The 27,641-nt window shown below is 42.3% G+C and overlaps 1 protein-coding gene across 1 annotated transcript; it reads right to left on the bottom strand.

The window, feature by feature from the left end:
* Positions 1–2,259: 2,259 nt before the first annotated feature.
* LOC142212790 (potassium channel subfamily K member 1-like) lies at positions 2,260–23,854 on the bottom strand. The gene is made up of 3 exons (XM_075280839.1): positions 23,536–23,854; positions 15,643–16,038; positions 2,260–2,519 (listed from the first exon to the last, which is right to left on the bottom strand). Exons 1-3 carry the CDS (start codon positions 23,852–23,854, stop codon positions 2,260–2,262), a joined length of 975 nt encoding a protein of 324 aa, XP_075136940.1.
* Between the last annotated feature and the right edge of the window lie 3,787 nt (positions 23,855–27,641).

Here is a 27,641-nt window from a genome sequence, read left to right as displayed (position 1 = left end):
CTTTGTGTCCGTGCGAAAAAAAAAATATCTGTTTCCCCGCGGAGAGGTGTCATACAGACATTGGCATTTTGCTTTAAAAACCCATTCAAATTGATAGATTTTAAAACTGACCGCCAGGAAGGGTCCATCCCCTGTCCAGTTTCCCTGGGGAACAGAATGGAGACCCGGCGAGCAGACACAAATGTGTATGCCCCCTCACTTGCTTCATGTGTTTCCAGCTCAAATGTCATAAAACAATTTTATAGGATTATATAAAGTATATAGAAAAAAAACACTAGAGCAGAATATTATATATAAGTAGAAGTATATTGCATGTTTTATGGTTTTTAATACAGTATTATGGGTCATTGGCATCAATGAACTCAAATCTAGAGGGCAAAGAGTTGGATATGAATAGGAGACATGATCTAGATGGTGATCTGCATGTTTATTGAGCAACAGCTGGGTAAATCCAACACTGGTTGCCTAATAATAAGATCATACAACAGAGTAAGCGACATATTTATAACCATTTCATACATTAAAAATGACCTGCTGTAACCAAGCCAGTGGCAGATGGGATAGCGCTGACAAGCAACAAAGCAGCTAGTCATCTCTTCTGACTATAAAGATGTGCGGGGCTAATAAAAACCCATGGATACACCCTGTCTACTCTATCTTTCGATGCAGTCAATAAATCTATCCCATGTTCCTGCCAGGTCACAGATATCATTAACATTATGTAACACTGCTGTAAAACTGACCACCGGGAAGTCATCCTCTGCCCAGTTTCTCCGGGAATTAGATGGAAACCCCTGGGCGGACAGCAGATGCTGGTGTGAATGCCCCCTCCCCATAGCAGGCAGGAGAATCCCTACATCACCCATCGAGGACCCAGTACTAATATATCCCTTGTGCAAATACCAACGACCAAGAGATTACGTTAGGTATACCACATCATATGTATATCACAAATCCAAGTCTCCCCTTCTTAAAAGGCCAACATAAAACATACCAGATAAATTGGACAATCAAAAGTATAGTTTAATGTTACATAATAATGACATTTGTAGTGTTATAGCAACCCATTAACCTTGTTCTTGATGTAGTTATAGTCAGGGCAGGGAGTTACAAACCTATTTTTATGCTTACAGAGGTATTCCCTTATTATGCAATGATGACATATTGCAAGGAAATATCATTACTTTAAGATCGTATCGACAGTCCTCTAGAACCCCAAAGATCCAGAGAAGGAAGGGGCAACATCTTGCGCTGCATCCTCCTCCACATTTTATTTCCAGCAGTGTCTACTTGGAGTTAGCCGCAATCTACTACACAACCTAAAAAGACTGAGAAACACTGAGTGCCCCCTTATTCATTGGATCAATGAGGGTTCTAAAGGGGCAATATTCATGAACTGAATGATACTTTGTCCACACAATTTACCACATTAAAGGAATTGCCTTGGTCATAAAAATATGGGCAATTTGTGCCCTACAAACAGAAATACTATCTCTGGCATATGTCTGGTACAGCATTTCATACCAATTCCAATGGAGATTAATGGCAATATCAGACAGAGCAAATGAACAAGAGTTTCATTCACTTTTTTTTATCTTAGACAACCCCTTTTAATGGCGGGTTTTCTAGTGAACCTATCACTTTTCCTACCACCAGATAAAGCTGTGCAGTCTACTCTATCATGTGTCTTACTATACCCTACTATTTCTTTATAATCCTATGAAATAACACATAAAAAATTTTTCATCAATGTCCATAAGTTATCTAAGGAACGATCTCTTGAACGAGTTCGATGTGCTATCTGGGTTTATCCATGAACCATTTATTTCTGTTGGTCCACACAACACGACTGTGTGTTATTCTAGTGCGCTCCGACCATCCAGGCTGCAAAACTCAGGACAGGTCCTATTCCTGTCTGGTTTTACAGCCATGTTTTCACAGCTCCTATTCATTGAATGGATGGAGATGCGGAAGCATAGCTGGTGCACAGGCGGCACATGGATGACATCTGTGTGCTGCCCGTGCACTTCTAGAACAAAGTCGTGTGCAACCGACCTTTCATTCAGGCCATGGAAGTGTTAAGTGCTCAAACATTGGGACAACCTACTTAAAACTATCATGTTGAATTGTCTATTGTGCATTTAATAGTGCTATAATGCTCACCATTATATCAGTCTCATACATCAACCAGAGAACGTGCTTAAAGTAATAAAATACGGTCCCAGTGGTAAAAAAAAATCTGTGGAAATATCAGAACAATCAGCTAAAAGAGTGGTTGATGCTCCCATATGACTTCTCAGTTGGAGATCCTGAATGCGGCACTCTCCTCCTCGTCGTTTCATCATGTTTCGGCACAAAAGGAAGCTCAGAGTCATGCGGTAGATCACAATCCATCTCCTCAGCTCTCCTGCTGTTGTCACACCCAAATAAGAACAGATTGAAGAACCGGTTGCAATTCAGAAGCTTCTTTAATATTTCAACCACAAGAAACACTGCAATAAGTCCAATAAATAAATAACCTAAAAAACAAACACAAAGGGTTTTAAAATAGCTTAAAAAAAATTAAAAAAATAAAAAAATCAAAAAAAAAAATCAGGTAATTAAATGACTTTTGCTATCGAACCATTGTTATGGCCGCTAGCCACGAGCGAGCTAAGCATTCTCCAGACACAAACATTTATATAGATTTACCTGCAGGCACTTTGCTAATGATAGCATGAACATATATTTTAGTGTACACTTACAATGTCTAAATGGAACCAATTTGTTTTTCCGATCTTTGGCTTTGTGATATGGGGGGGGGGGGGATATTGTCAAACACTAATAATATGAACTTCACAGTGTTTTTCAGATATTAGAAAGTTAGTATTTTTTTTATTTTTTTATAGTTATTTGGACTGTTGGTGTGATTTTTGTAGAATTTTTTTTTACAACGCTATCATTTTATACCCATTTTTGGTATGTTTACATATTTATTAAATATAGTAAAAGTGGTTTTGCTCTAACATGTATATAATGTACCATTGAAATGGATTATATACAGTATTTGTGTTTGTTAATGAACATTTGATATTAGAGCTATTGTATCAAGAGTAGCACTATAGCGTCGAATGATGGGAATTGGGTTTTAAGAATGGTGATGTTTACTCTAAAGGGTTCTAATAAGAAGTTAAACCATTATCCACTGTGTATGGAGGTGGGTGCCCAACTTCTTTGTTACTTTAGGAGATCACCATTTCAGAAATCCCATAGAAGTAAAAGAGTGATAGATACGCATGCCCATTCAACTGATCAGTGGAGGTTCCAATTGTTTGACGCCCAGCAATCATACATTTTTCCCCTATACAGTGCATTGTGGGAAACCCCATTTAAACACTATAATAGCTCACAAGGGGGTTAGGGTGCATTCACACTACTGATACGCTGACTGATTCTGAACGTTAAAACACGTTCAGAATCAGCGCGTATAAAGCAGATCCCATTCATTTCAATGGGAGCCGGCATACGAGCGCTCCCCATTGAAATGAATGGGCTGCTTTTTTCTATACGAGCACTCCCATTGAAGTGAATGGGAAGTGCTCGCGTGTATGGCTCGGACTGAGCCGAGTGCCAGGCCCCTTCACAGGGTGAGCCGTACACGCGAGCGCTTCCCATTCACTTCAATGGGAGCGCTCGTAGAGAAAAAAGCAGCCCATTCATTTCAATGGGGAGCGCTCGTATGCCGGCTCAGTCAGTCAGCGTATCAGTAGTGTGAATGCACCCTTACATTGTATATTATTGTACTATACAATTTCAGATGACTGGATAGTATACAAAGTGCTTATTGATAGCTGTATACATGACACAGAGTAGGCAGAAGCAGGGAAAACAATTCAGATTTCTGGATGCCTGACGTGGGGTACGATGTTCTTTGGATTTGATGTACATCATGATTTATTTGCTTTTTGCTGCAAACAGCAAAGAAAAAAATGGGATGAAATTGTGCAGGAGCTGTTGAAGAGCCTGATATATAGTCATGTGACCTTACCTATGTACAGCTCCTTAAGACAGAGGGGAGAGCAGCAAGGATCCACAGAGGAGGAAACAGGAAATCTTGATTTCCCCCATTGTTCGGATTCTGACTCATCAGCAGTTGAGTACCCATGAGCAATATTCATTTCAGTACTTATTGGACACCCATATGCATATGTGAAATAATTATGTAGTTGGGGAGGGGGATGGCTATGTATGAATATAATAATTTTTGTTTATAGAATTTGTTTTTACAGCTCAGAAAATTGCTTTAACTTCCAGACAGTGAAGAGCATCTTGGCTGGTGATCAGTGTCAAATACTGTATAACCTACCAAATTCACCAAAATTCAATATTGTTTATATGAATAGACTGAATCTATAGGGTAGCGCATGGAGGCAATGCCGAATAGTTGTGAACACAGGGGTAAGGGTAGCACCTTCATGAAGCTTATAAAATCTCCATTATTTCATGGGATTCCTACAGCTATTCTACCAAAAACAATGATTGGGTGATTGGCCTCCAAATAAACTGCCTTGACTCACAGGAGATTTACTGGTGCTCTCAAAGCAGTTCATAAGACCTTGAGTCTACACTTGTATTCCTACAATCTCATATGGAGGAATGCACAAGTTTTGTTTTGTGGCATTTTCCATCAGGCTTCAGATATGCACGTGCATTCTTCTCATATGCACAGCTAGGTGAATGAGCTCAAAGTGTTTTACCCTTACATTTTTCATATCAGTCTATTTAAAGAGGCTTCAGCAGCCTTGCTTTCCTATATTGAACAAGATGGGAAGGCAGCGATGACTGTTTGATGAACAGAATACTATGAACTATCACCATATAGAATTTGCCTTTAGCATGAGAAATAATTTATTATGATTACTAGAAATCTAATGTAAATGGAGATCAAATAATATTCACAGTAAATGTACATTACATTACACTGGTTTATATAGAACACTTACCATGCTTCTAGAGAATGGACTCATTGTTATTTTTGTGTTTACATAAAGAGATAATGGACACAACTTTACCAGCAAACTGCAATTAGCTGAACTGAATGTCCTGCAGGCAATGCTGTACAGAACAAGCACTCAGCCCCCCAAGAGAGCAATGACTCACGTTATCAGTCCTGCTTATCACATAGGCTGTACTCCATGGAAACAATGTATAAACAATGGGAGGAATAATTTCACATAGAAGGCAAACAAAGCAATATGTTTAGGAAAACTCTTGAATTTACATAAGTTAGCAGTATAGATAGGATCCTTGAAATGGGAATACCCCTTTAATGCTATATACCTATCTATACCAGATAGGTTATCAGTATTTATCTGATCTGTGGGGTCAGACGCTTGGACCTCGTACAGGTCAACTCTTCCAGTAGCCTTTAAATGCTAAAATCTGCTGCATTGGATGAGAAGCACATACATAGGATCAGGGTAGCAGCTCGTTCCACTGCATAGCAGCGTACAGTGCCTAGAGGAAATCAGAATCACTGAACTGTATGGGGTCTGGGTGTCAAACAGATCAGATACTGATTATGTATTCTGTGGATAGGAAATCAGTATGAAAAATCCATTTGTACCTAGTAAACTCTAGACAGTATATACTCCAGACTAGAGCACATGCTACAGTATATACTCAAGATAATTAAAAATACAAAATGTTAATTAAAATGCATGAATGATCTTTATGCATCCAAAAAACCTGAAAATGTAATTAGTATATAGACCGCAGTGCATGAGCCAGCAGAAATACTAATTGGTTAAAAAAAAAAGCGAGAAATAAAGCAGAAACCAGACCATTATGCATTTAGGCTGACAGATTGTAACAATAAAGTTGAGCCATCAATGAGGTCACGCTACGAGTTCCATGTGGCATTATATGAAATGACTGTCTGCTATATGAGGTTTCTATTATCGTCTTTCAGAAAGAATTTTAAAAGCAAGAACATGTATAATAAAAAGAATGTCGGGTGATTTATAAAATTAGATTTAATGATCATAATGGCTTTCCCTTGCACATTGTGTTAAAGGGGGTTTCCAGAATTAGAGAAACTGGTTTGATTTACGGAGCAGCTGTCCCAGACACTATCACTGCTTAGACTAGATTCACATCAGCTTCACTTGTTCTGCTCAGTTACAGGAGCAGGGTAACAAAAATATTGGAAGTGCCAGATGTTTAAAATGACAGACACCAGCAAATCAAGATCTAAGCATCTCTAATGGGCTTCCATTGTGGTGTCCATCATTTTACAGGACTTTTTCCTGCAAATTTTTAACAGAACCCTCCACGCAGATGTGAACTTATTCTTAGTATTTAGTGGGTGTTAAGCGAGTTAAACAAGCAATAAACCTGTATAAGACTAAGACTATGTTGAAGAAACGCAGCTTTTTTTTGTTGCAGAATGGCTATGAAAGGACTGGGAAATATATAGGAAGCTCTTATAGTTCTACCTTCAGTCAATCCACTCCTGGCTTTGACTCAAAAAACCGCAACAGAAAAAGCTGCATTTCTGCAACGTGGGGTCTTAACATTAAGGGGGTTGTGTAGGCAAAAATGGACAACTCCTCTATCTTTTAAATCAGCTGGGGGTATTGCAAAATAAATAAATAAATATTCATACTCACCTGTCCCCAATACTCCAGTGTCCCCCACCCCACCCCCGACATATTCTGGTCCTTCTCCTGAATGGGTCTCTTCCAGAGTTTCGCTGAAGCTGTTGAGGCCAATCAGCGAATGGCATGCAATGTCACTAGCCATGACATCATAGGTCTATGCCTAAGGCCTGCTGGTCCTCTGATTGGCCTGAGCAGTCATGTGACCATTGAGGCCAATCAATGGCTTCAGCGTAACTCCAGAAGAGTCCCGTTCAGCAGAAGAAACGGACTCCATCAAGACGACACCAAAGCACTGGGAACAGGACAGTATGATTTTTTATTTTTTTTCTTTCCTTAGACTTTTCCCAGCTGATTTAAAAGTTTAATAGATTGTTCAGTTTTCCCTGAACAACCCCATTAAAAAGAATATGATATAATATAGCCTCAGTTATGTTTCATCTGTAGGCATCCTGTCTAGGATTGCATCTGCATTGAATTTCATGTTTACAGTATGTAAAGATCTTTTTATAAGGGATGATTTCTGCCTGGAAAGAGAAGAGGATCGATGCTAAAACAAGTTGATTAGCGCTTATTTAGATTGCATCTGTCGTTTCATTTCACTTTTAAACTGTTATGTGTTTGCGAAGTAAAAACATTTCTAAGACTTATAATGTTTTGGGTTTTTTTTCAGCTCAATCCTTCTCCCCCACACCTTTCCATAGACTTTCATAGACATAATTATTCTTAAACATGTGACTTGCAGTCTGTCTTGAGATGGATATATAGCAGGAATTTTCACAGTGAACAACATTTTAACAGAAGGAATGGGATCAGAGAAATAGATATATAATAAAGTTTCTAATAATCACATTTTCTATTCATTTATGCAAAAATCAATGCCTAATTAAAAGGGCCTTTAAACAACCCAATGAAAACCTATGTGGGGACAAGCTATCATTAATACGATCATTCGGTCCTCATACACTTTACATCATTGTTAGCAGCACATGCCATGTTTACACAAGGTCAGTGGCGTAACAATCACTATGACTGCGGTTGGGGAAAGCCTGATACATATTGTTAAGGGAAAGGGGCCCTGGCATATCACCAGCCCAGGGGAAGTGACTAAAAATAATAACTACTTATACTCACCTCTCCTGGGCTCAGCATCCTCTCCAGAGCTCTTCTGTCATGTGACTGAGGCCATGCTGAAGCCTGCGATTAGCCCCAGCAGTCATATGGGGCACAGCAACAAAATTACATCAATGTGCCCCTTGACCAATGAGGCCCAATCACAGACCACAGCAGTGATGTCTAAAGAGTGCCAAAGATGCTAAAGACAGCCAGACAAAGTGAAGATGCCCAGCAGAGAAACAGTCCTATGAAAAAGTTTGGGCACCCCTATTAATCTTAATCATTTTTAGTTCTAAATATTTTGGTGTTTGCAACAGCCATTTCAGTTTGATATATCTAATAACTGATGGACACAGTAATATTTCAGGATTGAAAGGAGGTTTATTGTGCTAACAGAAAATGTGCAATATGCATTAAACCAAAATTTGACCGGTGCAAAAGTATGGGCACCTCAGCAGAAAAGTGACATTAATATTTAGTAGATCCTCCTTTTGCAAAGATAACAGCCTCTAGTCACTTCCTGTAGCTTTTAATCAGTTCCTGGATGAAGGTATTTTGGACCATTCCTCTTTACAAAACAATTCAAGTTCAGTTAAAGGGGTATTCCCACGTCGCATACTCACCAGTCTTCGTTGCTGTAAATTCTTCTTTCTTCCGGCTTTGTTGCGTCATTGGTGGGCGGGGTTACATATGCAAAGCCAGCGGCGAGATGCCGCTGGCCCTGCGTGCACGCTCATAGACCAGTCTAGCCTTCACAATGCGAATACAGACCCGGCATCCGCCTCTCTCTATTACAGCGGCAGCGGCATCTCGCCGCTTGGCTTTGCATATATGAATACAGACCCGGCATCCGCTGTAATAGAGAGGCGGATGCCGGGGAGTGTAGACGCCGGCACACATGCCTGCAACATCGCTATGCTCCTGCCCTGCATGAAGCCAGCAGCGGCAGAAGCGATTTACCAAAGGGTAAACTACCCCCCCATGCTCCAGGCTCGCTCCCATGCACTTAGCCTCTCCTCCCTCCCCCCTCAGAGCAGCAGATACATCACTTGTCTTATGACCAGATAGGTCAAAGGATGTGTCAAAAAAAATGAATAAAGTAAGATAGTGGACAAACAAAGCAGTTTTCCTGAAGCAGTGTATTTAGGAAAAGTCTTACATTCACATTAACAAGCAGTATAGATAGGATCCTTGTGATGGGACAACCCCTTTAAGTTAGATGGTCGCCGAGCATGGACAGCCCGCTTCAAATCATCCCACAGATGTTCAATGATATTCAGGTCTGGGGACTGGGATGGCCATTCCAGAACATTGTAATTGTTTCTCTGCATGAATGCCTGAGTCGATTTGGAGCAGTGTTTTGGATCATTGTCTTGCTGAAATATCCATCCCCGGTGTAACTTCAACTTCGTCACTGATTCTTGTACATTATTCTCAAGAATCTGCTGATACTGAGTGGAATCCATGCGACCCTCAACTTTAACAAGATTCCCCATGCCGGCATTGGCCACACAGCCCCAAAGCATGATGGAACCTCCACCAAATTTTACAGTGGGTAGCAAGTGATTTTCTTGGAATGCTGTTTTTTTTTGGACGCCATGCATAACGTTTTTTTGTATGACCAAACAACTCAATCTTTGTTTCATCAGTCCACAGGACCTTGTTCCAAAATGAATCTGGCTTGTCCAAATGTGCTTTTGCGACTCTGTTTGTGGCGTGCTTGCAGAAACGGCTTTTTTCTCATCACTCTCCCATACAGCTTCTCCTTGTGCAAAGTGCGCTGTATTGTTGACCGATGCACAGTGACACCATCTGCAGCAAGATGATGCTGCAGCTCTTTGGCGGTGGTTTGTGGATTGTCCTTGACTGTTATCACCATTCGTCTTCTCTGCCTTTCTGATATTTTTCTTGGCCTGCCACTTCTGGGCTTAACATGAACTGTCAAGGGCCGCACCTCTCATGAGGCGATGTGAGGCGGCCGCTTCAGGGCGGCAGCTTGGGAGGGACGGCAGCCACGGGACTTTTTTTTTTTTTTTTTTTACCTAACAGTATTGAAATTAAAGGGCCTTTGATGATGTCAGTGATGATGTCATCAAAGGTCCTGTTGCATTATGGGAACTATCCAGCGTCCACATTAGGAGGAGAGGCGGGGGCAAACATCCTCAGGGGCTCCATACTTTCTCTTCCATCAGGATTACATCGGTAGCAGATAACTCACTGCCATTTGCAGGGGCTTCCCATCGCTATATGTAAAGTTTCCCTGCACACATCAGCTTGCTGTGCTGCCCCTCCCCCTCAGCATCGGAGTGTGAGGGGAGAAGTCTATTGCGATGGCCAGGCAGAGCTTCACAGCAATTCAGCTAAAGGTAAGTATATGTTCTTTGGTAAAATGTGTTTACATTATGTGTCTTATATACTGTGTGAGTCCTGTATGTGTGTAGATAGGTGTGTGTATATGTTGTATATGACTGTATGTGTGTGAGTAGATGGGTATATGTGTAAATCTATCTATCTATCTATCTATCTATCTATCTATATCTCCCATCTATCTATCTATCTATCTATCTATCTCCAGTGCCGCACCTCCATGAGGCGACCTGAAGCGACCGCATCAGGCGGCGCTATGCCAGGGCCTCGGGGAGGGCTGCACTTTTGCTGACCTAAGCCAGTCCAGGACAAGCTGGACTGGCTTAGGGTCACCGTCACTGAGCGGTGGATTGGGGCGGCCGCTGGAGCAGCGGCCGCCCCTCACGCTCAGGCAGAGAGCAGAACCTCTCCCTGCCTGCTAAAGATGCTCGCTCTGCGAGGCCCCGCACCACCCCCTTCCGTTCGGCCCCACCCCCTCCTACGGGGGGGGCGGCTTTCTGACATCTGCCTCAGGCGGCAGAAACCAATGGTTCACCCCTGTCTATCTATCTATCTATCTATCTATCTATCTATCTATCTATCTATCATCTATCTATCTCCTATCGATTATCTATCTATCATCTATCTATCTATCTTTGCTTCTATACATGTCTACCATTATACATAATAGAATTGTATTTTATAATGTGATGCTTAGGCCCGGTTCACATCTGTGTTCAGGTTTCCATTCGGGGAGTCTGCTTGGATACTCCCCAAACAGAAACCTATACGCACCCCCTGCGTCATACCTTCAAACCGCCCCGTCTTGCTTGCGCTCCAAAAATTCCTCTTTCTCTCTCCCTGTAACCGCCTCCAGCATCTCTCATCACCATTTCTTGTGTACTTTCTTCGTCTGTCCACAAGAAAATGGCGCTCGGGCATGTGCAGTAGCGCTCAGAAGGGAGTGTTACTGCTCATGCCCGAGATTCCAATGTACAGGAGTGAGATGAGAGTCGCTGGAGGTGGTCACAGGGGGAGAGGAGGAGGAATTTTCGGCGCACAAGCTATAGAGGGGCCGGTTTCAAGGTATGACGCAGGGGGGTGCACAGTGGCTTGGAGGAACGCCCAGGGCGCACAGACAGGCTCATTTACATATCGGTTTTACTGGTATGTTGTAAAAAGGGAGGGGGGTCCTTTAAAAAAAAATAAAAAAAAGAGTAGCAGCGTCCCTCTGCAACCACTATTATGCCCCACAGCGGCTATGGAGCATAATAGAGTTGGGTGGACAACTGTGGGACATAATAGAGGTTTCAGGGGGCCACTGTGGGACACAATATATATAGACGCACACCTTCCCCCCGCTACCTCATGTGGACGATCAAAAGAAAAACCTAATCGCGCCCTGTCCCCCCCCCCCCCCAGTCTTCAGTCTGGAAGGGGGGGGCGTCTTTTGATCGACCGCCTCAGGCAGCAGAGGGGCTAGGTTCACCAACTGTCCCTGTGGTCTTCCATTCCCTTACTATGTACTCACAGTGGAAACTGACAGGTGAAATCTCTGAGACAACTTTTTGTATCCTTCCCCTGAACAACTACACTCACCGGCCACTTTATTAGGTACACCATGCTAGTAACGGGTTGGACCCCCTTTTGCCTTCAGAACTGCCTCAATTCTTCGTGGCATAGATTCAACAAGGTGCTGGAAGCATTCCTCAGAGATTTTGGTCCATATTGACAGGATGGCATCACACAGTTGCCGCAGATTTGTCGGCTGCACATCCATGATGCGAATCTCCCGTTCCACCACATCCCAAAGATGCTCTATTGGATTGAGATCTGGTGACTGTGGAGGCCATTGGAGTACAGTGAACTCATTGTCATGTTCAAGAAACCAGTCTGAGATGATTCCAGCTTTATGACATGGCGCATTATCCTGCTGAAAGTAGCCATCAGATGTTGGGTACATTGTGGTCATAAAGGGATGGACATGGTCAGCAACAATACTCAGGTAGGCTTTGGCGTTGCAACGATGCTCAATTGGTACCAAGGGGCCCAAAGAGTGCCAAGAAAATATTCCCCACACCATGACACCACCACCACCAGCCTGAACCGTTAATACAAGGCATGATGGATCCATGCTTTCATGTTGTTGACGCCAAATTCTGACCCTACCATCCGAATGTCACAGCAGAAATCGAGACTCATCAGACCAGGCAACGTTTTTCCAATCTTCAATTGTCCAATTTCGATGAGCTTGTGCAAATTGTAGCCTCAGTTTCCTGTTCTTAGCTGAAAGGAGTGGCACCCGGTGTGGTCTTCTGCTGCTGTAGCCCATCTGCCTCAAAGTTTGACGTACCGTGCGTTCAGAGATGCTCTTCTGGCTACCTTGGTTGTAACGGGTGGCTATTTGAGTCACTGTTGCCTTTCTATCAGCTCGAACCAGTCTGGCCATTCTCCTCTGACCTCTGGCATCAACAACGCATTTCTGCCCACAGAACTGCGGCTCACTGGATGTTTTTTCTTTTTCGGACCATTCTCTGTAAACCCTAGAGATGGTTGTGCGTGAAAATCCCAGTAGATCAGCAGTTTCTGAAATACTCAGACCAGCCCTTCTGGCACCAACAACCATGCCACATTCAAAGGCACTCAAATCACCTTTCTTCCCCATACTGATGCTGGGTTTGAACTGCAGGAGATTGTCTTGACCATGTCTACATGCCTAAATCCACTGAGTTGCCGCCATGTGATTGGCTGATTAGAAATTAAGTGTTAACGAGCAGTTGGACAGGTGTACCTAATAAAGTGGCCGGGGAGTGTATGTTGAACAATCCTTTGTTTTCAGATCATTTGAGAGCGGGCTGTCCATGCTCGGCGACCATCAAACTTAACTGAGCTTGAATTGTTTTGTAAAGAGGAATGGTCCAAAATACCTTCATCCAGGATCCAGGAACGGATTAAAAGCTACAGGAAGCGACTAGAGGCAAAAGGAGGATCTACTAAATATTAATGTCACTTTTCTGTCGAGGTGCCCATACTTTTGCACCGGTCAAATTTTGGTTTATATTGCACATTTTCTGTTAGTACAATAAACCTCATTTCAATCCTGGAATATTACTGTGCCCATCAGTTATTAGATATAGCAAACTGAAATGGCTGCTGCAAACACCAAAATATTTAGAACTAAAAATTATTAAGATTAATAGAGGTGCCCAAACTTTTTCATAGGACTGTAAGACAGATGTGTAGGAGTGTTTATTTTTAATCTCCTTTCCTGGGCCTCCAATTATTATACTCTGGGGTCTGAGAAGAATAACACTGGGTGGGGACCACTGTAGATAGCATATAATATTGGGTTGGGGCCACTGTGGGGAGCATATAATACTGGGTGGGGGCCCACTGTGGGGAGCATATACTACAGGGTGGGGGGTAACATGGAGCATATTATACTGTGTAGGGGGTACTTTAGAGCATATTATACTGTGTAAGGGGCCGCTGTGGAACATATAATGCTGTGTAGGGGTCACTGTGGAGCATATAATGCTGTGTAGGGGTCACTGTGGAGCATATAATGCTGTGTGAAGCCCGTAACCATCACTATCAAGAATTTTCTGATGGGAGGGGGTAGGTTGCCCCAGACATAAGTTTGCACTGGGGCCCGCAAGACTTTAGTTATGCTACTGCACAGGGCAAGATACTGCCAACATACAGATACAGTACTGCAACATACCGCTGACATCTAAAACTTTTGGGCAAAGAAACGTTTGCTCACAGGGATCTCTACAAGAGCAGATCATCATCATAGAGCGCATTCCTGAAGGTCTGTGAAAAACATCGCTCATGATTTCACGCCTTGGCTCTGCTACATTGATAAACTTAGTTATTCTACAGATTTTGTGACACAAATACATGTCTAGCATTCACTTTAACATTAGTGCATTCATCTGCATAGCCAGTCATGTTCTGACCTTTCGTACATAAAGGTGTATTTTAGCCATAATTGTAGAGTATTTGCCATTCAAGTCTAAGCCATTTCCTGCCCAAGCATTCCTCATTGTGCAGCTTTCCTTTCCAGAACTTACATTTTTTCTAAAAATACAAAGAGATGGTATATAGGATTCTAATACTACCTAGCTGTGTTTTACAATAAGCCTTTACGAAAAGAACAGGTACCCATGCATAAATTGATGGTGTATGAACCTGGATGTGGGATGGCTAGGACTATAATCATTTCATGGCCTTCCAGCGAATAATTGAATATTGATGGCACTACAGGAGCCTCTAAGAACCTTCCATTACTAGCTCCCATCTGTAAAAACCAAGATGGCATAGTAATGTCTGCCATCACACCCCTCACACCTCTGCTAAAAATGGAAATATGCTGCATTCAGTGCACTTGCTCTGAATTACATTAGTCATGAGAGAAAATGGAATTCTGAAGTTCAAGTGTTGACTCCATCTTTCTGTGCGATACATCATTGCATTTCAATTTCTAACTCCATTTTAGAACATTCCTACGTTTTTGATAAACATTTTTTTTTTATTTTTTTTTTAGAATTTGGCTTCCCTACTTGGGCTCTTCTATTCCCCATCAGTGCTCTTGCACATTGTGTTTATAGCCAACACGTTTCTATGTTAGTAGATTTAAGAATGTCTGTGTTCTGTATTGTACCAATAAATTGCTGGTGTCTTTCAGCAGCATATGTCCATCTAATAGAAGGTTTTACACCTACAGAGAACTATGACTCCAGCTGGGATCTATATGAGCCATAGCCACATCTTCCTGTGTTCTCAATCCAACATGCCCAATCCTTCTTTCTCCTAATATCATCTCTCAGGTCTGGTCTTTTCCCCATACGCTTAAGATAGTTGACCAGACCCACCAAAATCAGCGCCTTTGGCCAACTTTGTTCTTATGTCTATTGGTACCTTTACTTTATAATCTCACCATCAGGTATGGAAAAAAATTGCTTCTATCTTCACATATCAGCCCCTTTGTCTCCCCATCCTTCCTAAGGTGACATTCACTTTACTGAATTCCATCTTGGCTTATGAAAATGTATGGTCAATTCATGGAATTATCAAATTACAAGTGTCCAAAGAAGTCTACGGAGAGGGGAGGGGACAAGTCAGAGAGCAACTAAGGGACAGGCAGACTGAGGCTGCTGGAGCATATAGCAAGTTACTATCTCACCCAAAGTGATTTGTTAACTTCAATCCTGTTCAGGACTTCTGTTTAATATCCCGTATTGTTCCACTGCTGTTTCTGAGTCAGTAAGAACTGAAGAACGGAATCTCTATGTGCTCTGTATGGGAAGCAACATTGCAAATAATCTTCACTCTCCAGCTCAGAGAAAACCAAAATATAGAGTGGAGCCTACAGAGGGGGGAAAAGTACTAAAAATACACAAGAAAAATGTAATAATGGCTATAAATAGTCTTATCCCCTCATATACACATACATGGTAGCTTATCCTGAGTAGTCAGGCATGTTTTAACAAGGACAACACACATGGCAGAATACTGATCTGAAAATACTGATACTTACAGATAACCAGAATCTTGTATAGAGCCGGCATACGCTGACTGCCTTGTTCACCAGGAACATAATCTCCAAGGCCAATAGTACTCAAAGAAATGAAACAAAAATACAAAGCATCTACATAGCCCCAATTTTCTTCAATAACATTGAAAATAGCAGCAGGAATGAAAAAGACCAATAATGAGAGGAGGGAGATTAAGACACCAGCATGGATCCACTCCAACTTGTTACGGCTGAAGTTACACTGGAGGTGAAGGACATGGATGGGCTTGTCACGAAGGATGAAGAGAAGGTTCTTGGTAGTAATAGACAATAGGGATAAAGTGAATGGGATTCCAACAATTGAATAGAACAGGCAAAATATCTTTCCACTCAGCGAGATGGGAAACGGGTGACCATAACCTGTAGAAAAAAAAAATTTCTAATTTAAGTATATAACAATGTACCGTATTTTCCGGACTATAAGGCGCACATAAAAACCTACGATTTCCTCAGAAATCGTAAGTGCGGCTTATAGTCCAGTGCGCCTTATTTATGGATGGAAGCGGCGGCAAAGTCTGCGTGCCGCTTCCATACATACATAAAAGGCACCGTAAGGGTGCATTCACACTACGGAATGCCGGCATGTATCACAGCCGTACACGCCGGCGTTACAGCAGGGCTGCCGGACACTTCCTATTCATTTCTATGGGAGCCGGCATGCGAGCGCTCCCCATAGAAATGAATGGACAGACACTTCCCATTCATTTCTATGGGAGCCAGCATGCGAGCGCTCCCCATAGAAATGAATGGAAAAAAGCAGTCCATTCATTTCTATGGGGAGCGCTCGCATGCCGGCTCCCATAGAAATGAATGGGAAGTGTCCGGCAGCCCTGCTGTCACGCCGGCCTGAAACAGAACGTGAAACTTACCGAGCGGTGCAGGGCGGGCGGGCATTCAGGCCTCCTCTTCCTCTGATGTTCCGTCCTTCTCCTCCGGCGCTCGCTGATAATGGCCTGGGCGCATGCGCAATATCATAATGCTTCTACTATGGCTACTGCGCATGCACCCAGGCCATTATCAGTTAGCGAGCGGCGGAGGAGGAGGACGGAACATCGGAGGAAGAGGAGGCCTGAATGCCCGCCCGCCCTGCACCGCTCGGTAAGTTTCACATTCTGTTTCAGGCTTTTATTTTAAAACGGGGGGGTAGTTTAATGTAACTTTTACGGTTGGGCTCTATCAGCATGATTTTGCTGATAGAGCCCCTCCTCGCCTGCCGAGCGCTTCCAATAGAAGCGGCTGGCACGCGGGGGGTTAAGCGGCCGCTGGCAAAGTCTGCCTGCCGCCGCTTTCAATAACATATAATGCGCACCGGACTGCGGCTTATAGTCCGGTGCGCCTTATATATGAACCGAGACGGACTATAAGGCGCTCATGGGCAATGCGGCTTATAGTCCAGTGCGCCTTATAGTCCGTAAAATACGGTATGCAATTGGAGCAAAACAGCCACCAAGGTTTCCAAAGAATAAAAATAAATTTACTCCAAAATTAAGACCAAATTCCCAATTTTAATAGAACAATAGTTATGCATGTGTGTTGCTGCTCCTTTTACAGTTTATAGCACTTATGAAGATGGCCAAGTACAATGCTCTATAGATCCAGCAGGCAGATACAGCCTCCCCTGCTGCTCTGTCTCATGGTAGCCTACAATTCTCACATACCTCTAGGCCTGACAACAGGCAGGGTGGTGGGGTAGGCTTACTTCTGTCACAACAGTGCATTTTTCAGTCCATTCCTCCACTACCCTCACTCACATTCTCCTCATTTGAAGTCCATGCTATCAGACTTTTCTGCCCACTCTCCTTATGTGTTGCTGTGATCTACCGTCCACCTGGCTCACCCTATCAATTTTTGGACTACTTTGCTTCTTGGCTTCCCCACTTTTTATCCAGTGACATTCCTACCCTCATCATGGGTGACTTTAACATCCCTATTGACACCCCTCACTCCCCAGCTGCCTCACAGTTTCTCTCATTAACCACTTCTCTTGGCCTTTCACAATGTTCTTCTTCTGCCACACATGTAGATGGAAACACGATTGATCTTGTCTTCCATCGACTCCTCACAGTTTCTAAATTTACTATCTCTTCTCTGCCGCTCTCTGATCATAACCTTCTGTCTCTCACCATCAGTGCTCTCTCCCCTTCACAAGATACACCTACCCATCACACACATAGGAATTTGCGTGCTATCGACACCAAGCACCTCTCAGATACTCTACAGTCCTCTCTGCCCCCCATCTCCTCAATCTCCTGTCCCAATCTGGCCACCAGTCACTATAATGAAACACTTAAAAATGCATTGGATGAGGTTGCTCCCCCCTCCACTCATAAAGTCCCACATAGGAGGCAGCAACCCTGGCACACGCCACAGACACGATTTCTTCAGCGGTGCTCTAGGTGTGCCGAACGTGTCTGGAGAAAATCACGCTCACCTGCAGATTTCCTCCACTTCAAGTTTATGCTTAAATCATATAGCTCTGCCCTTCACCTCGCAAAACAAGACTATTTCACCGCCCTCATCTCTTCTCTCTCCAGCAACCTTAAAAGGCTTTTTGAAACCTTTCACTCCTTACTCACACCCAAGGTACAGACGCCATTCACAGACCTTAGTACTGATGACCTGGCCACGTATTTCCATGATAAAATTGACATCTTCACATCTTCCCGTGACATCACCCCTGCACTCATACAGAACACCAGTGACTGTCTCTCTGCTGTCTCTAATATCATGTCCTCACTCTATCTGAAACTAAATCTCTCTAAGACTGAACTACTACTGTTTCCACCATCTAATAGATCTGTCCCTGATATATCCATTGCAGTCTCAGGCCTTACTATAACTCCTAGGCAGTATGCCCGCTGCCTCGGGGTCATGTTTGATGCAGACCTTTCCTTCACCCCACATATAGAATCACTCGCACGTTCATGTCACCTCCACCTCAAAAACATCTCCAGAATATGCCCTTTCCTTACCAGAGATACACTAAAGACACTTATTGTCTCTCTGATTCATTCTCGCCTTGACTACTGTAACTCCTTACTAATCGGTCTTCCCCTTACTAAACTCTCCCCTCTACAATCTATTCTGAATGCAGCGGCCAGGCTCATCTATCAGGCTAGATGCTACAGTGATGCCTCTGGTCTGTGCCAGTCGCTACATTGGCTGCCTATTCATTATAGAATAAAATATAAAGTTATCACTCTCATCCACAAGGCTCTCCATAATGCTGCACCTCCCTACATTTCCTCCCTCATCTCTGTCTACCGCCCAACCCGTGCTCTCCGTTCACTCAATGACCTAACACTTACCTCCTCTATCATCAGAACCTCCCACTCTCGTATACAAGACTTCTCCCGAGCTGCACCACCTCTCAGGAATGCTCTACCCCGGTCAATCAGATTAACTCCCAATCTCTACAGCTTTTAGCGCAAACTAAAGACACATCTCTTCAGACAGGCATATCACAATTCCTAATGTCAACCCTTCCGTACTACAGTTAGAATCCCTAAATTTCAACCCTCCTCTGTCCCTGCTCCCACACTACCCCACTTGATATGGTGCCTTTTCAGCCTAACTGAACTGTTCAAGCTCCATCCACATGTTAAAGGTCACCACTAGTGACTGCTCATTCAGTATTATTTGTGTAATGACAGTCACCTCTATTACAGAATTGTCTGACCTCTGTATAAGCAAGGCCGCCCTTGCTACCTCTTGTGTCACCCCCTCTACCTCATAGATTGTAAGCTCCTGCGTGCAGGGCCCTCAGTCCCATTGTGTGAAATGAAGTTCTTTGTTATGTATCTGTCTGTATCTGAACCCTACAAATTGTTCAGCGCTGCGGAATATGTTGGCGCTATATAAATAAAATGTACTATTATTATTATTATTATTTAATGGAGCACTAGTGCTCATGTGCGACCATAGTTTCATTCCAATGGGGGGGCAAGTGCCTTTACTCTGGTGATTGTTGGGGCCTCAGGTGGCAAACACTTATTACCCATCATGTGGATAGTGAAGAAATTGTGATTGTGGAAAAACTCCTATCCTGGGGTTTCATGATGGTCATCCAAGCTCCTTCTCACCAAATGACTTGGATCCCTTCATTGTGTTACTTCTAAGGACTGCTGGTCATTCATATTAGATGAAAAGAAGCTTGCACATGGATGATCAATCTGTATGCCCTACTGAACAGATTCAGCCAGTCATTAGCCAATAGACCACAAATGGCCAAAACCCCAACACGACTGACCCCTTATTGAATAATGGGGGATCCCACTAAAACTGCCAGCCTTTGGTCCATCCCTCAAAACACATACGCCTAAATGATATCTATAGTCATGCACAAAGAAAAGAGGGCCTCTACAGCAAATTACCCCCCCCCCCTTTGTCTGAACCAGTTTCCTACATTTACACCTAATGCAACATTCACTCTAATGAGAAAAGCCTTTCACAGGGTCTCACCACTGACACTAGGTTCACACTAGCGTTCTGCATGCAGAAGACGGAAACCTGTCAGAGCGGGTCCGGCCGTGAGCGGCGGCGAACGTTTTATGCTCTGCGCCGCGAAACTGTTTTTATTTTTTTTTTAAATCGGACACAGAGTACTGCATGTCCGACTCTGTGTCCGGATTATAAAACCCGGTTTCGTGGCGGAGAGCATAAAACGCTCACCGCTGCTCACGACCGGACATCTTTCAAACCCATTCAAAGTAATGGGTATGAAAAAGTCCTGCAGAACGGAGACCGGGCGCAGATGTGAACAAGCCCTTAATCGCAAAAAAAATTGGATCAACTAGGATTGGACCCCAATCTCCATGAGATCATTAGAAGTCATATGGGCCATCTGATAATATAATACAATACATGTCTAGCTGCTGCATTTTACATCCTTTTTTTCTTCCGTTCATTTTACCATCTAGTTTGACCAATTTTATCCTCAAAGAATACATTATTCTGTTGATTCGTCTTGTCATCTCTGGTTGTAATTGGATGTTTTGCACACATTTAGATCAGATATTATCTACATACGCCTCCTCCAGTCACTGCTGGTTAGTTACATTACTTTCCTTTAATTCCCTGGAAATAATAGACATGCAGATCTCTTTGTAGAGCAGTTTCATAAGGCAGCACAAACAGATCTTTCCTTGTCCATCACAGATAATACAGGATGAGTTACTAAGCAGTCTTATATAGAGAGAACTAGGCTGAGAGGAAGCGGTCATTCACAGCAATAACACTTAATAATCAATGTGTCTAATGGTAAAAATGGCTTCCAATGGACAATAGTTAAAGAAAAATATATTAGCGGGTAACAGTGATGTAAATAAGTCAAAAACCCAGGGCTGGATAAAAATCTGGTCATAAAGTAGACAAGGAATCTCGAATGGTACAGGGGACTGTGGCAACTACGTGGCATAAAGTAGTGGAGTAGCAATATACTACGGTATAAATAAGTCTTATTCACATGCTTAACATTCACATTCTTTAGGCTGAGGCCCCACATTATAGAAACGCGGCTTTTTTTGTTGCAAATTTTGCTGCAGTTTTTTGAGCCAAAGACAAGAATGGCTACAAAAGGAATAGGAAATATGTTGTAAGCTCTTAGACGTCTATCTTCTGTTCAATCCACTCCTGGCTTTGGCTCAAAAAAAAAAAAAACCCACAGCAAAGTCGGCATAAAAAAAGCTGCATATCCGCAACGTAGGGCATAGCCTTAATCTTATTGTTAGGTTGGGACAAAAACGTTGGGGGGATTAACTACAATGGATGTACCTAAATTCTGGCTTACAATAGGCACATTTTTGGTTCAGTGTCACATCTGTCTAGTCCTTTATTCTGTCTAGCTTGACCAGTGGGCATAATTTACATGAAAAGGGGCACAGCTTAATCTGCGCCATACTTGTGCCACCATTTTGGCCTTAAATTCAGGAAAAATGAAGCCAAATAAAAGGCAATATAAGGGCGAGTTCACACGGAGTAAAGTGCTGCGTGATGTGGCACGTAGAAGCCGCGTGAGCTTTTGCGGGCCGTATACACTCCCATTGATTTCAATGGGAGCCGGGATCGTATACGCGGCGCTATTTTGCGGCTGTGATTTTGCGGCGGCCGCAAAATGTCTTATTCAGCTACCTAAAAATACAGCAGACCCAGCCATTGAAATGAATGTAAAACGGAAGGCGCTTGGGAGTCAACTACGTGTTTTCTGTTAAAATTGGAATTGTCCGTAGCTGTACTCTTGGTCCTGTGCAGGAGGCCTAAAGATGTACAGCGCTTATTATCGAGCATCAGTCACTAGCACATTGTTAGAATGCCTAAGTTTCTTAGTAAAAGGCCACTATGTACAGCCATAAATATGTACATGACCTTGATACGTCCTAATAAGTAATGGACATGTGCCCAGTGTCATTGACACTTAACCATATGAAAGGGGTACAATCTACTGCAGTGATCCCGGGCATAGTAACTTTTTAGAATATTAAAATATGTAATAAGATAACACTTGTCCATGCACATGACCAAGTGTGCATCCGATGTGGAGCCATGTTTCCAGCGGATTGCACGCAGATGACACTCAGTGACATCCAAGTTCATCCCATTATTCATTCACGTCTATGTGGGCTTCCATTTCATTCTGTTCCAATGACATGGAGCAGGATAGCACCTGGAATGGATCTGAAGCTTCCATAGACGTGAAGGCATAATGAATGCACTGAGATGACATTTGGATAGTCGATCATGTGCACAAGGTCTTAGTTAATTTAATATATTGAAATCTATCTGCCAATATCTATCTAATGTTACTATTAGCTGTAAATAATTACTTTATTCCATCCTAATGATTAATTACTAGAGTAATTGGTAGACTATGGACTCATATTGGACTGGTAGACTATGGACTCATGCACCCTATTGTGACTCCGTACTGCCTTCCTAATATGGGGCCTTACTGTACCTCTGTATGCCTCCAAATTCATAATGGCTTTTTCTGTCAGATTGTATAATATCCTGACATTTACAGCCAACATAACTAAAAGAGGTCTATAACACGGTGACACATACAATGGCAGATTTAGAAACAGAACTGTGTGCATGAGGTCTAATGTTTGCATGCACGTAAAAATAAAAAAGGAAAAGTCATGGTCACAGTATGACATCTATTATTCCCTATGGGGAAAAGCTGCAAAGTTGAGTATGACTTTTTGCTTCACAGAGAATAGTAAAGGTCACATTGCAAGCGCAATTTTCACACACATCACGTACTAGTTTTGTTACTGATCTTTTGAGTGGTGTTTGCATAAATCCATGTATCTGCTACAATAAGAGCCAATATAGATGTATGAACCAGAAACCACACAGGTCTCATATCACCACAAATTTCCACACATATGGGGGGGGGGATTTAGTAACTCATCTAGGTCAGGTTTCTGGTGTAGATGGGTATAATTGTGGTGAATTGACCCGTCGGAGGACCAGAAAAGCGATAGGCAGACCACTACATACATGTAGTCACAGTACCCCAACGAACCCCATTAGCTATAATGAGATCCATCTGGTGTCCATTCTTTTAAACTAAAACTGGCCAAAGAAAAAGCATACATTAGGACGGAGACTCCGATGCAGATGTGAACATAGCCTTAGGTTTTCCATGATTGGTGGGACTGGTTTATTTTTGCAAAGATTTCAGCATAAAAAAATAGCAATTTAAAGATAATAAACCATGCAATTCACATATCTTAATAATGATTGAGTAAGACCTGGAGACCTCTGATTTTACATTGTGGAAAAGCAGTAGTAACAACTTAGCGTCAGGTCCGTGAGAAAATAGGGTATGTAAAATGTCATGGACTAGTTACGTACCTATAGTTGTAAGTGTAGTACCAGTGAAGAACAGCGAAGATACAAAATCCCACTTGACTTGAAGATCAGATATATTTTTCAGAACTGACACGCCAAAGCTCTTGACAAATAATACTTCCCGTAGGAAATCATCTAGAAGCTCCACAGATAGACATGGGTGATCGTCCAGGAACTCATTCCACATGTCCTTCACTTTCTCCCTCAGAAGGCCCTCATAGGGTTGTTCCAGGGTAGAGAAAACAAAGGCTCCAATGACTAAGTACAAGACATAACTGAGCAAGAGCAGGAGGAAGAAGAAGAGAGGACGGCGGCTCACCATACTATTGCCTGAATGGAGATTTTCAGAATGTACCTGGTTAATGCTTTTGGGCCAATGTAAAAATCAACTGAAACCATTCAGGAAGTTGATCTGAGGTGGAACTTGGTGAGGTGGCCATAGCTTCAATCTGTACTAAGACCTGGAGTGGATCGCTGAGATTAGAAATAAATGAAGGAATGATAACACCAAACCTGTAGACCCATATCGGTACATTTCTATGTCCAGGTTTTTTCATGCAGTTTTTGAAACTATAACAATGGTCATAAAAGTAGAGAAAGTATAAACCACATGTTCTGCTACTTCTCTGTTGTTGTTTTTTTTGTAATCCACTCCTGGTTTTTGCTTCAAAAAACTGCACCTGAAAACCTGCATGTGTAAATGCACCCTATCTAACTACCTGCATTTGTATCTACTGACATTTACACACAAGGTCTGTTTCTAGCTGACTCCAAGCCAGACTGCAGAATCCTATGAAACTACTAGTCCCAGCAAGGAGCAATTCCCACCTAGTAAAGCACGTTACTTGTCTACCACTTAGGAGCATCCTATGGAACACTGTGTCGAGAATTGCTACTTTTTGTCTCAAACCACGAGATTTAAAGGGTCACTTTGTCCCTTAGTTTAGTCTGTCACCTTATTTTCTCTTATATATGTAGTAGTAAACTTGCAAGATGGCAGATACAAACAGATACTCAACAGGACCCTGGACAATGGCTGTAAGTTATTCTGTTCCAGGATTCTTTGCTATTAATCCAACTACATTGAGTATCTCTCACCAAGTGACCATAGGGTAGATATCTCCGGTATATTTGCATTGAAAAAAATGCTAATTATGAACCACAATAGTTTTGTGTTTGGAAACGGGTGTGACCTTGTAAGGAGGTGAAAGTTAACAACTTCTTTTCTTGTACTATTAAGAGAACTATTCCAGCCTGGGTGTGTTTACTTAGAAAACAGACAAAAATAATATATGCTGTGTTTTCTTTCAACAGGACCGCTGTCTGTGAAATGGTGAGAAGTCAGAAGACTGAATAGACCTATAGAAATCAATGGGTCCATGTGCTCTCATTGAAAGCTTGGAAAGTACATGGATGAAGATGATCCCTAATGTGACATGTGAATGAGCCCTAATATGGAGGTGAATTTTAATGCCTGCATTAAACCTTAAATCCTAGTCTGACCGTAGGTCTAATACAAAGTGGCAGTGGTCTACAAACTGTAATAATTCAGTAGCTGACCATATTCTTCCACTGATATTTGCTATAGTGTCTTGAGTAATATGGTGCCTGGTACACTGTAGTTATTTGTGTGGTTTAGTATTCTACTGGACTTTGTGATGATAAATGGTTTTGCATCATTTTAAATCAGGTTTACCATTTAGGCTAAGGCCCCACGTAGCAAAACGCTTTGGAAAAAAAACACAATGGAAAAGCATTGCATTTTTTAAGCAGCATTTTTCATTGTGTTTTTGTAGAGTTTTACTCTGCAGACTTTCTGCCCTAAGGGTCCATTCACATGGAGGAATTTGGTGTGAAATTTCAGCGCAGAAAAAAAGGCTCCCATTGACTTCAATGGGTTCATTTATTCTGCTAGCAAAAAAGAGGTAACATGCCCTTTCTTCTTCAAGAGGATTCCTCGGCTGATTCAGCTGTGGACGTCTGCTTTGCGACACTCCCTTCCAACTAGGCCTAATAGTTTTGGCCTAACCCAGCCTGGAATGCCGCGTCCGGCAGTCATCTTTTGTATGCTCAACCATTCATTTTTACCTCTGTTGTATGCTGCGCTGACCCGCACATCCGCGGTTGTATATCAGGCGGCCATTTTTCTTTACACAGTGCACTATGTATAGTTTATGCCGGGCGGGAGAGGACGTACGCGTTACTGGCGGCAAATTTATTCAGGTATTAGGTACAGCTGTCTTGTATTTTAACAATAAATACTCCCATGATTCTTTGCTTCAATGTCCCTTGACAAAGCCCTATTGGGCGAAACGCACGGCGGGTCGTGGGCACGGTTTGGTATGGTATTAAGCAGTGGAAGCAGCAATGTTTATGTAGTCATTCTTTCATTATGAAGAGATGTATTTGTGCAGTCACTCTTATACTTTGGTTATGTCTGGTCTTGTACTATTGAACTCGCTGGAGTAGATATGGGGTTAATATAATTGTGGAATTCTTGTCTCACACTCCATGTGCTCTTACCCACATTCCTACCCCTGCACATATATTCATATGGCACAGACAATTTTTCACTGATATTCCTTGTTGCAACATGTGCTGTAACACTTGTTTTAATACCTACCTTTACCATCTCGTGCCTATTTGGGTACTCCATTCCCTTTATATTTTATATGTATTGTCTCATTATATGTTTTTTATTTAATAAAAAATTTTTGTATTTTTTGGTAATAATTCATGTCTGTTGGATTTTGTATTCAATCCAAAAAACTCCTGTGTGAACCCAGCCCTAGTTTTTTGCAAATTTTTCTGCTACAACTGTTGGCACGATGTAGCACATTCTGAATCGCGCTCCTTTCCTGCTTAGCTACAACCACTTCACATCTGAAAAAAGTCTCAATTATTTTGGAAACATTTGTTCTATTTGAAGCATTCATTTAATAAACGGCTAAAATGAGATGTAATACTTTGTAGCAAACAGGTTTTGACATGCGTTGAAGGCTTATTCAGATGTCCATTGTGTACGGCCATGTGCTACCTGTGTGGACAGTATATGATCATATTGTTTTATAATGTGTTATTTCAAACATCAATGACACCCATGAAGTCCTTTAGGTCTGTGACGATCAGACAGCACACAAATGCCATCCATGTGCTGTCCATTGTTTTGCATAGTTCCAACACAATGGAAAATGTAGCAATTTTAGATATACAAATGGTTGACACAAACACAGATCGACCATGGGCAAAATAGATCCAGAGAAGCAACAGGATAGTGTGCGGTCTATGGGGTCTAAAAGTCTTTGCCAAAAGTCAGGCCTAACCACAGCAGTAAATATGATTCAACAGTCATAATCTGAGGAATAGCCGCATATACACAGTAGTTGAACATCGCAGTAGAAAGCTAGAATTAATCATTGTTGAGCTGTATATGCATTGTAGAGATTAACTCAATGTATTCTTGTCTTCCTGATCTTCCCCGGCCATAAGGTCCCAACATACTTGTGCGGGTAGTGGGATATGTTCTCTAGTACATGGAATGACCTAGCCGGTCTCTATAGAGAAATATAGATCCACTGGTATCTCAGCGCAGGCTCACTTTTATTCAGCACCTGGCACATAGAGTATATAGTAAGATAACTGGGAACTTATTTGTACCATATGATATTGTCTGAAGATGAAAGTACAATAAGGTACAATTGAAGGTGCAAGACTATTCCCATGGCAAGAGCAGACTGAGTCACCACCCTGGAGACTTTCCAGATCGTCATGCCATGGGATTCTTGACTCTCTTGAGTAGAGATAAACACTCTAGTGTGGTTACTGAGAGTCAACAATTCAACCGCAAGATAAAAAGCACATCAAAACACATGAGCTTCCAGGACATCTTCACAGTAGAAGAATCGGTATCTTATATGAAACAAAGTGCTTCAAAGGCCAACAAAGTTACATTCATTGATCGCTTGGCTTGTGTGCAGCCCAGTCCTATTCAAGTGAATGATATGAAGCAGCAATACCCCAAGCACCGCCCATATGCATTGTACACCGCTGTGTTTGATATTCAATGAATAGGTTGAAGTGATCAGCCAGACTGGTTTCAGACTACTACC

The sequence above is a fragment of the Leptodactylus fuscus genome, chromosome 7, assembly GCF_031893055.1.
Source record: "Leptodactylus fuscus isolate aLepFus1 chromosome 7, aLepFus1.hap2, whole genome shotgun sequence".
Taxonomy (NCBI): Eukaryota; Metazoa; Chordata; class Amphibia; order Anura; family Leptodactylidae; genus Leptodactylus; species Leptodactylus fuscus.
Note: the sequence above shows the minus strand (reverse complement) of the source record. Positions and strands in the feature narration are given on the sequence as shown.